The sequence below is a fragment of the Procambarus clarkii genome, chromosome 13 (genome assembly GCF_040958095.1).
Source record: "Procambarus clarkii isolate CNS0578487 chromosome 13, FALCON_Pclarkii_2.0, whole genome shotgun sequence".
NCBI lineage: Eukaryota > Metazoa > Arthropoda > Malacostraca > Decapoda > Cambaridae > Procambarus > Procambarus clarkii.
The window spans coordinates 2,068,771-2,080,639 of record NC_091162.1 but is presented as its reverse complement, the minus strand read 5'-3'; the positions used below and the strand labels follow the sequence as shown (position 1 = coordinate 2,080,639).

At 34.9% G+C, this 11,869-nt stretch overlaps 1 protein-coding gene across 1 annotated transcript; it reads right to left on the bottom strand.

Moving 5' to 3' along the window:
• Positions 1 to 9,412: 9,412 nt before the first annotated feature.
• LOC138364527 (uncharacterized) lies at positions 9,413 to 11,519 on the bottom strand. The gene is made up of 5 exons (XM_069324181.1): positions 11,136 to 11,519; positions 10,911 to 11,024; positions 10,746 to 10,802; positions 9,800 to 10,562; positions 9,413 to 9,416 (listed from the first exon to the last, which is right to left on the bottom strand). Exons 1-5 carry the CDS (start codon positions 11,338 to 11,340, stop codon positions 9,413 to 9,415), a joined length of 1,143 nt encoding a protein of 380 aa, XP_069180282.1. The 5' UTR covers positions 11,341 to 11,519.
• Between the last annotated feature and the right edge of the window lie 350 nt (positions 11,520 to 11,869).

Genomic DNA, 11,869 nt, shown 5'->3' with positions numbered 1-11,869 from the left:
TATATATATATATACATTAAGCGTTAATAAAACTTATTTATTTATTTATTTATAATTTATTTAGTCATCTAATTCATAGTTTACACAATTTATAATAAACGACTCATTTAGCCCGAAGTTCTAAGAAGCTCGCTCCTCAATCCGCTTGTATAATATCCGTCCTATTCACTCTTCATCTCTGTAAATAAAGAAAGAATAACAGTTTCAGATAGCGTTTTACACATGTACAATATTTATCAGACACATAAAACCTCAAAACAAATGTACTCACCATTTTCCGTTAGATAATTTGTTATAGCCTCATTCAGCCAGTCGTCTCCAAGCACATTTTCCAACAAATATCGCTCTTATCATAACACAGCGTTTCATAGCAGCTCGGCATATTTTTAAATAAAGCATAAGATAGCCTCATTACGTTCCTATCATTCTGCATATATTCTCCATAAGTAAAACTAGTTTCAAATAGCTTTATTGCAGTTTTTAGATCCTTGTTTGAAAGATGGTAACAGAAAAACATCGCATATAGCCCGCATACGTAAGTATTTAAACTCTGAAGTCTCTCTGTAAACGTGTATACATCACAGTCTTTATAATAATTTAAAAACTCCGAAATATATGGCGAATACACATTTATTCCATATGAATCGAGTATAACTATTTTCCGTTTAGATTTATATACAGCAATCCAGTGACCCATTACTTCCTTAGAGTCTCTTCCTAAGGTATTTATTATAAACATAATCGGCCTGTCCCGTATTTGCTTCATTATTCTATATATATCCGTCGCTAAATAGCATCCAATATATTTAGCTTTACTACCTTTCATATCGTTCAATGCCGTATTAATTTGTTTGCAGTTCATGCTCTTGTATCACACACAACTCGCCTATCTGAATAAATTCTCAATACTCCCGTTGTAATTCCGAATAAAATAATAACTTTATTTGATTTCGCTGGAACAGCAAATTCTAATGTAATTCTCAGGTTGCCCGAAGCCTCTATAGGAAGGGTATCTCTCAATTCCTCAGGCGTTAGTCTAAATGCCAGTAATGTTCTTCCTTTTATAAATGAATTATATGTCAAGGTATTACAAGCATTAAAGCCTACTGTATTTTGAGTCTCGTAGTATAGTTTCGAACATTTATTCGGGAACTTGCAAGTTATATTAAATAAGTTTGTCCCATCACGTGTAATATATACATTAGATAAATCGCAATGATCGAAATAAAGTGGATTAAGTGTATACGCTCCTGATATTGCTTCCATATCCATCATCATAATAAATAATTTATCTGGGATAATGCTCCCCCATGGCTGGTCAATACTTAATCTCTGCTGCCCATTACCAAGAATGAACGTCTTGTGGAGTGTCTTATCAAACGTATATGTAACTGGTGTATTTTGTTCAGCCAGAGCTCTATTAATAGCCTCCAATCCAGATGCAAATGGAGTTATCCGATCAATCCACATTCTAGCTAGTTTTATGTTAAACTTATATCCAGATTCAATACTGTTTATAACCCACGGATCACTGTTAAGTTCTAATCTCAAACGAATATCAATTCCATCCAAAAGATATTCGCTCAAAGTTGTAATGTCCAATAGCAGTTTAAAGCAACAATTTACTCCCTCAGTTTTTAACTTTACAAATCTAGATTTAAGGTCTTCGGATGCATTCTTAAAATAATCTACATCATATTTTTCAGGGAAAACATCATTATAGAAATACGTCAGTTCTTTAAATCTTTCAGCTTTACATTCAGAAAGCGTCGTCATTAGCTTTACATATGATAAATATGAAAATAGTGAATTAGTTTCCACCACTTGCTCATTTAAATAAACAGTTACAGCTTTAAACATTGTCTGGGACAAACCATTGACTATTGATGCATTTTTAATATCCGCTAAAGCCGTAATTCCGTCAGGTCCCGTTAATTCAACCATCAGTTCTAGCGTCAAGCTCGAAAGATCAATAAATTGACCCTTAACTCCCGGGATACGGAATTCAATATAAGAGTCTTTAAATTTATTGTTAATACTTGAATTCACAGGTAAAATATCCTGTGTCTGTCTTGAAAATATCGTACTTTCAACCATTCTATGAGGACTAACTTTAGGAAAGCCATCACTTATAGCAGCTGTATAATTTTCTAAAGGAACTTGCAATGCTGCACTAGGAGCATTTACACTCATCATGTCTGCGTCTAGCATACAACTAGTACTGTTTTTATGAAAACACGTCTTTATATCTATCCATTTTCTTTATATAGGCAGGTCTTTTCGTTTTTTTTCTTTTCGTTACTCGGCCACCTGCTAACAATTTAGGACCTATACTTTTCAATGTTTCCATACCGCGTTTTCTAATTGAATCTTTCAAAGTACCTTGACCAGCATTTATATCCTGCAAAACATTCTGTCCCATTGTCAATGCAGCTGGCATAATAGTTTTTAATAGGAAAGGAGTTGCTCTACGAGCTAGACCAGTTAAGAAACTTAATATTCCACCTCCTCTTAAATGTCTTCTATCAAAAACAGTAATATCGCCCAGTGCTCCACCTCTCTTCCCTCGAGGAGCGATAAATCGCCCTACCTCGTCAACAGACAGCGGTACAAACCCGACCCTCATGTTTAAACAGGCCAAGAGAGAATGATAAACTCCCTCTACTCATGCCATTATATATCAACGGGTCTAATATGTAATACTGCAATCGTACATCCATCCTTTTCAAAATATACAGGCTCCCCATCTTGATCTGTTAATCTAATACTGATGCCATCAATATTAGTCGTATTTAAAGGTTTATATAATTTCCTGTGTGTTACATTACTTTGAAACGAAACAACATCCAAGATATTTACAATCTGATTACCAAACATGGTGGGCTGCACCTTATCACAATATACACACAAGAAATCTATACGGCCTCCTGGCCTAGGATGATAATAGCAAGTATCTTGTACAAATAACCTGTTATTAGGTGGCTTATTCATAATAAAAATATCATAGGCTTTACCTACTTCAGCTCCAATAACTTTACATATATTTCGACCGAAAGATAAAGAAATTCTAACAACTAATTTTCCATCCTTTGTAATAAATAATTTTAACAACTTCTCACTAAATGCTGCATTAAACTTAATTCGATTAATACTCGAATCATATTTCATATAAACGTCCCCGTGATCTGGGAAATTATAATTAAGTACAGGTCCTATAAAACTCAGTGAACCTTTTGAAAATATAGTAGAAATTTCTCTATTTAAAATAGTCGTTAGCTCTATGCAATTATCACTGGCTAAAATATCCGACTTTAAAGTGAAAGATGTATTCACCGTACTCAAATCAGATAAACTTTTATTAGACACTAGAAGTTGAACTGAAATAAAACTTTCCGGGTCATTCCTCCTAACAGCGAAATAAGATGGAGGCAGGAATATATTCTTCAGGCACACTTCATAAGCTTTATTCGGGTCTAAAGGCAGCTGATTATGTAATCTATTTTCAAAAGCATTAGGAGCATTGTTTTTAAATACATCAGTATCAGAGTTACTCGCTGCATATATAACGTAACTATCCATCCTGTAGACTATTAGTAAATGATAAAAATAAACAGAAACTCACCTTAATATGATATCCAGGTAGACTCTCCTTCATCTACAGCCTTGATCTTCCTCTTCAAACTTGGAGGAGAAAACACTTGATTTTTCGCATCTACATTTCTAAATAAATTCTTAGGTGTAGATGTCAAAGAGAAGAACAACTTTGCAATTGGCAGTTTATCTTCTGGGAATAACAATTTCGGAGTGCACATCCTGCCTATAACGTCATCAACAATATTGAGCCCAGTAACTGGCGATGTAATGTTCCCTTCCTCATCCCACTTTACAAGTCCAGTTGTATTAAAATAATTTAACAGGGAGACAGCAAAATCATAATCCTTAAGCTTTAATCTTAAGTCTATCAAGTGTTGTATAACAGGATTTGTTCTCACTGTCGTCGTAGGCTTCTCAACACTCACTGCCGTAGGCTTCTGTTGATCAATAGCTTTTCGTGGTACAAGATAGAATTCTTTCATTATTCCTTATTAAATAGCCTTGAAATGAAATTTATAGCTATGGGAAGTAAAATGCCCAATAAATTACCTCCTCTTTTACTTGTTAATATGTCTTTCTTGAGTGAAATAGCTTTCTTCTTGCAGGCTAATGTATGGAGTAGAGCTCTATATTTAGAAAGTCTCTTTAAAATAGGCTTCCCAACTTCAATTTTATTTTTTAAGAAATTATTAAATATTTCTGATAAGCAAAGTATATGTTCCTTTTTAAGAGTCTTAATTAACTTTTTCCTAGAATTATAACCTAATCTAGCTAATAGTTCAATAAATCCACGATACTTTCTAACTAAGGGCTGCTTCTTCATAGTTTCTTCACGTCATCTGAATTCACCCACTGATCAAATGAACTGTCGTAACCGACGTATCTAACTTTATATAAAGTAGTATTACCAACTTTACGTTTACTTATAATTCTCTCAATTTCAAATGTATCTGACAAGTAGGTGGGAGTCAATTCCTCTCTATAAAATCCGCCTTCTATAAGTCTATTATTTAAGTCCTTTAGATAATATAAAGGCACGGGTTGTTTAGTATCAATTTGAGCAATTGTAAATATTTCCTTAGTGTTCTGTTGATGAAAACCTCTTTTGAACTTTGAAATGCGATTAGATAAGGCAAGCCGTACTGTATCTCCTACAGACAGATGATTACTGATGCGTGGCTTAGTCTGCTGCTCTCCTTTATACATGAGCTTAAATTGCCTAGTCACATCTTGAGGCGAAGATAAAGCATGTACATCAATAGGTATTTTCCCCTTTAATCCTCTATGTGGTGTTCTATTATACGTTTTAACCATATCAGGTAAAACATTTATATAGGTTAAGGTGTTATAAGCCGTTAAATATTTATATATCTTAGTTTTCAATGTTCTTATAAATCTCTCTGCAATGCTGGCTTTAGTTTCCTGAGAAAATACACTGTACAGATCAATGTTTTTACTGTCTAACAATCGTTTCATATATTTATTATAGAATTCTCCGCCCTTATCAGTGTTAAGCTTCCTTACACCTTTTGATGAAGGTAAATCCAGAACAGCTTTCATGGCTTCACTTACACTCTGACCTGATTTAGTGGATAGTGGAACTACATGTGCGAACCTTGAAAATATATCAACACAAACTAATAAATATTTAATATCATTGTTGTGCTTAGCTAACAATGTCATATCAGCCAAGTCACTGGTAAAGAAAGCTTTAGGTCTAGGTGCTAAGATACGTCTTCGTTTAAATTTACGTTTTTTTAATAGATGTAAGGTATAAGCATTAGACGTTTTTAAATAGTCTTTCACATCTTTTATAGTTATTTCAGGGATTGTTTTCTTTGCAACCTTATACAATTTTAAAACGCCACCAAACCCACCTATGGACTTGGGGTCATTGTATATCTTATTAAGAGCTTGTGTAATGTTCACCATTGATACACTATTTCATATGGGGGTTCATTTACAATATTTCCCCTAAATATTATGGATTCAGGTGTTTTAACGCCCAAGTCAACAAGTAAATACCCATACTGTCGAGAAATCACTTTCTTATATATATCTAAAAATTTCTTGGCATCTTGTTTTCCGAATATTTGTCTGCCTAATGTTTCTATCTGGGACAAGTCTCTTGATTTAAGCAGAATAAAATGAGAAGCATTTAAACTTATAGATCTAGAAAATTTCCCACTGAAAAATATATTTTGGGTTATAAAAATAACAGAGATGTTCTCATGCCGTCCCTTAGTAAATATATCACTTACTATTTTAGAGTTTGTAGATTCAACATACAAGTCATCATAAACAACTAATATATGAGATGTATCCTCTGGATCACGAACGTCTAAAGGGTTTACAATTTCAGAGTAAAAAGATATCTTATGTTTAATGAGTGGATTAGTTCTCAACTCTTTATACCCGCTTCCACAGATAATTATTTTTGCAAAGTTCTGCTGATATTTCTCTATCATTTTAGCACATAAATAGCTCTTCCCACCATTTGAAAATCCAGCAATAATAATTCTTGACGGTTCACTAAATATATTCAACTGGGATTCAGTAATAACTTTTTTCTGCCCTTCCATGTTGCTAGGATTCAATAGACTAACTACAAATATATAATGAAAGGAGTATTTAAACAAAATCTACATTCGAGTTTTATTTAAACATAACCAATAAAATCATAGTCATAACATATCCAATACAGTAATAAAATCATAGAATATACATTATTATAGACATTTGAATCATAGTCATAACATATCCAATACAGTAATAAAATCATAGAATATACAATATCATAGCCAATAAAATCATAGTCATTTCATATCCAATACAGTAATAAAATCATAGAATATACAATATTATAGACATTTGAATCATAGTCATTTTCATATCAAATACAGTAATAAAATCATAGAATATACATTATCATAGACATTAAATCATAACATATCCAATACAGTAACAAATCATATCCAATACAGTAACAAATCATATCCAATACAGTAACAAATCATAGCCAATACAATATCATAAACATTTGAATATAGTTATAGATAATACATAGACAATACAGTAACAGACTTAGTTGTTGTTAGGGAATAATTGCTGAGCGACTCTATCCCGCTTTTCCCAAAGATTAAAAATGGGGAACAATTGACGTCTTGGTTGGGGATTATCTACAATTACTGGATCCCCTACCTGCACCTCTTCCTCTACCTGTACCTCTTCCTGTACCTCTTCCTCTACCTGTACCTGTACCTCACGCTCTGGAATGTCTGGGTGACCGTAAGCTAATGACTCTGTGGGACTAATGAGGTACCTCTTGTCATCAAAAGCTGACAGGCCGCGCTTAGTTGTTTTACACGTGCATATCTGTCCATTAACATTACGAATAGATCGGGATACAAAATTAAAAGTTGTATTTGTCTCTAATGTGTTCTGAAAAGATGCATGTGTTATTTTCTTTTGTTGGTGATAAGGAATCCCTTTACATTTACATAAATGTTCATTATCAAGGGTTAGGAGAGAGTAAGTTTTAGGCTTGAGTGCAATTAATTCAGTTATGATTTTCTGCTTTACTTCTGACTTGAGGAGTCCTAGTTCACCTTTGCGAGTAGCAGAATACATGGGATGATCTTTGTCGAAATTACTGAAATCCATATAATCTACTAGAGGAGCTTTTGTCATTTCTTGGAAAGCATCTTTACAGGTCAGAGTAAATATGAATGAGTCTGTATCCGTATAAATTAGTCTAGCTCTCTCCCCATAATGGGCTTTAACTACATTATACCAGAACTCGTATAAACGCCTCTTGGCTATCTGCAAGATCTGATATCCCATGTAAGAAGGAGTGGTAACTTTAAGGATGTCTTTCATTACTGTACAGAGAACCCTATCTTGACCTAAAGAGACAGCTCGTTTATACAAAGGGTTTCTTGCATGAGTTAAGAATGAATGTTTTGTCGTTACTAGATGGTGAGTATTAGCATATCGAGATATATTTGTCATTGATTTCCCGTACAGACTATTACTTATGAGTTTAAAAGCTTTTCCTTTAACTTTACAGGTGGTATTGGCTCGTTCTCGAATGTTGGTTGAAATAAAATCTTTTAAATAGGGAGCCTGATTAAATTCATAGATTGTTTTTACTCGTTCAACTTCTAGTCCAAGTTTTAATAGCAATTGCAGGAAATCAAGGCTTACTAAGTAGTCGTTTTGGGGCAAGTGGGATGCAATTAACTTAGTATTTTTAGGTGGGAGCTTACGTTTTTCATCATTAAGGGTTTTCTTACTGTACTCTGACAAAAACTCCTCCGTTATATTAGTATGAGACAGTACAAGGGGCAGATCATCAGTATACCTGGCTACCTCGGGAGATACATGTTTTGTATCGCATAAAATCCAATAGCCTTTGTCTTGATCACAGGGGATATGTTGTAACCCTTGCCCTAATAAGGTATCCCGCTCAAGGTCAGTTAATTGTCTAATCCCTCCCTGGGGAAGTACCTCAGCCATGCACGCTGCATATAAGCTGTTAAAGTCGAGGTACAAAATGTGAGTATCGTCATCAGAGCTAGGGTTAGATGTAGTGTGCTCGTTAACAGCCTGTGTAAATTGTCTAATGGAAGATGTGAACCCTCCTCTAAGATTCCTTCTCAACAAATCATATATATTCTGATCATACACATAGTCAAGTACAACTTTTGATTTAAATAAGAACGCGTCCCAAGCATAACTAGGAAGTGATACATAGAAAACAATATCTAGTTCATAAATTTCTTTCAGTGATGTTCGCCAAAGTGTAAATATATCAACTAGCATTCCCACGTCAACTTTTAAATATAACATGAGGTAATCCTTGATGTTTGTACAGTTCCCTAAATTAAATACTTTAAGAGCATTGTTATAATCTTCTTCAGACAGTGGAGAGTCATGTAAAACATTGTAAAACTTATCTCGCGAAGGGAGCTGAGGTTCGTCTAACACGTCCATGGAAGAAATATAATCATAACATAGGCTTTGTTTACCTTTAATTAACAGAGCTTTAGCTTCATCGGATACGCCATTTAGTATGTGTTCAGTGTACTTGGTGGGTTTCTTACCGGCAACGTGCTCGCTTGCTAAGGTTCCTAATGACCCATTAAGGAGAGCTAGGCTATCTAGGAATTTAAGTTTACCTATGATGACTTGCATAAATTTCAATCCTTCCTTGGTTAGAATTTCTACATCGCGGTGAGGATTTTTGGACAGTTCTTTAAGTATAATTCCAAGATCATAGGCAGCATTATGGGAAAATGTGGTTAAGTATCTACGAGCATTTTTACATTGTAAATTGCAACGAGCACAATAAGCACCTAAGTAATTATTTTCCTGAATAGCATGATTATGATGTCTATGTTTATCTTTCTTATCCTTGAAAGTTTGATGACACAATTGACACGTATTTTGTCTTTGAAACATTCTTTCCTGTTCTCTAGACAAGTTCTTAGGGAAGTTGGGGAGCTGAGCATGAATAGCTTTCCATGAGGCTTCTAGCTTGGTAATAAAATGATTGACCGCATCTGGACCTACGTATGAATACGTTTCTACGACATTGAATTCCCTGTCTAAAATTATGTATGCATAAGCAATTGCTTTATGCTTACATTCCACCATGCCTCTAGGATTTTGACGGTCTAATAGACATTCAAAATCGTAATAGGCGGTGTGAGTTGGGCTATAGGTCCTACCGTAATTTTTAAAACTGATTTTATCACTAGGATTATAGAATGAAAATACTTGGGATACAGTGCATGACTCTTCGTGAGCCTGAATTTCATCTAAGGGAGCATGCAAAAGACAAATTTTGCAGAATTTATGAGTGTTAGGAATCCTTTCAGAATGATTGTTAATACTCTTTACAAATTTATCAAAATCCTTGATCAGACAGAGATGCTTGCCTTCTAATAACAACAAAGGGACTTTATCGGCATACTTTTCCTGGCTTTTCCTAGCTAAACTAAGATAGTATCTGTTACTTTCATGAGTTACTGTATAAATATAAATAGAAATTTTGTTAAGCTTCTCTATTTTCTTAAGGTTATCAAATGATACGGGGAATCTGATTTCATCTGCCCATACTACGAATCTTCTACACCATCGAAGGCTTTTGTAATGATGTCTAACGTTATGCATAGTCCTGCCCAATGCTAAGTTTTTATACGCGGCAATGCACTGTAACAAACACTCATCTCCTTCACTTTCAGGATTAAATACTGTTTCTTTACCCCTTAATTTTGCAGGATATGGTACGTAAGATCCAAGGCGCATAGGGTGGCGAATATATGAAAAATTAATGGCAAAGCCTGACATGGAATGAATTCCTACACTTGAGGATTGGACATTTTTTAGGCATTCGTCAATTTTAGCAGACATTTCGTCAACCCATGAATTTACGAGAACTTCCACCTCTTCCTGTGTAACAATCTGAGTTTCTCCTCTAATTGAAAATACTTCATCTAATATTTCATATTGATCGTCGGCATGATTAAGTTTTTGCAAAATTAGGCTTACATCAGGGTAAATGTGAAATGAGGGAGGGAATTCTTCCTGTATTTGTCTGAACTGATTGTCTATATATTCTATAAAAAATTCTCTATACCTATTTATATATAAGCTGGGGTCAGCGTCTAAATGTCCGGGAATGGAGAACGAATGTCTCGAGAATGAACCTTCGAAATGGTTAATGACTTCTAACACTCGCGGAACAATGTTATCTAAGTTAAGTACCTCTGGGGAATCTGGAGCGTTGACTTCTTCATCTGATATGTCGTGAACAGGGGGTTGATTGTCTTCTTCTTCTTCTTCATCTGAGGATGCATGCTGGTTGCCGTCTGGTGCATCTTCTTCTAGCTCCTGGGACAGCTGGGGTTGACTGCGTACAGGTGTGCTCCACTCAGAGGGTTGGGTTGAATCCGGGGGAGATTCTGTAATATAATATTAGCAATGAATAAACATTAAGAGGAAAACACATTTGAAAACAATAAGAGGATTTGAAAACCTTAATAGGAAAATATCGTGTAAATAAGAGGAATTATTATTAAGAGGAAAAACAAAAAGTTTAAATAAGAGGAAAAACTGAATTACAGATAAATAATAATATTACTTACGAGCTGGGATGTTGATTCCACCAAGTATGAGATTCTCTTGATCACGAATAGGAACTCCTGTAATGGAAATATTTTTCTGTATGAGTACTTATTACTTGTTTATACACTTGATAAATATACAATTATTAATTTTAAAAAATTATGAAAATTATTGTGAAAACGTACGGTTATTTATGATGCGACGGCGTTTGGGTGGAGGTTCAATGACGTTTCTGGCTTCGGTGGGAGGTTCCCGGTTAACGGAGAAACGACAGTATGGGCAGGAAGTAGAACCATGAACTGAAATGAAAATAATATATATAAATTGACTGTCTGTATGTATGTATGTGTGTTTCGGATATATATTTTCTTTGAAAGTTTATTGAAAGTGCGAGAAAAAGAGGTACTTACGATTTGCACAATAGAGTTGCCCACAGCTGGTACAGGTTACGTCAAAATGTCCAGGCGGTGTAGGCCCATTGCATCCTATACAGTATAGTCTGCATTCTTGAAGAGCGTTGATGGACATTTCACCGAGGCATGTTAAACATCGTGTTTGACACACATGAACGATTTCGTTGTTGATAGGAGACAGGCACAGAGGACACACTGACATGATGATATGACTAGGCTAGGGGAACCTTGTGAACAGGATGAAGATTGATTGTAGACTGAAAGTGTAGGCCTCTGAGACTTTGGCGATCTGAGGGGGCCCCTGAATGAGCGTAATAACGATAGTGTGCCCCTGAGTGAGCGTTTGGCTGTTTTATTAATAGCGAGAATGATTGGCGAATACTGGGGGATAAACTCTTTTATTATAAATTGTGTAAACTATGAATTAGATGACTAAATAAATTGTAAATAAATAAATAAGTTTTATTAACGCTTAATGTATATATATATATATAAATTATTACGGTGGCGAACGCCGACAATGACTGGTAGATGTCTGGGGCAGGTAATCAGGTGATGATGGCCTCGGGCAGATAGCCTGGGGCAGGTAGCTGGGGCCAGCTTAGATAGTCTCTGAGGCAGTTTTCAGTATTAAAGGTTACATTGAGATGCTTCGGTTGATTTGTATAAAACTGACTGGTTAATGAAAAAGGAATAAAATATTAGTATGTCAGAAAATAGGAAGAGGGAAT

Bases quoted from the DNA above. Each gene is read 5' to 3' on its own strand.
- LOC138364527 (XM_069324181.1), bottom strand. From the start codon at position 11,340: ATGTCAGTGTGTCCTCTGTGCCTGTCTCCTATCAACAACGAAATCGTT. The intron at 10,803-10,910 runs GTACGTTTTCAC...TTTCCATTACAG, and splicing joins CCGTCGCATCATAAATAACC to GAGTTCCTATTCGTGATCAA. The intron at 10,563-10,745 runs GTAAGTAATATT...ATTATATTACAG, and splicing joins TGGAATCAACATCCCAGCTC to AATCTCCCCCGGATTCAACC.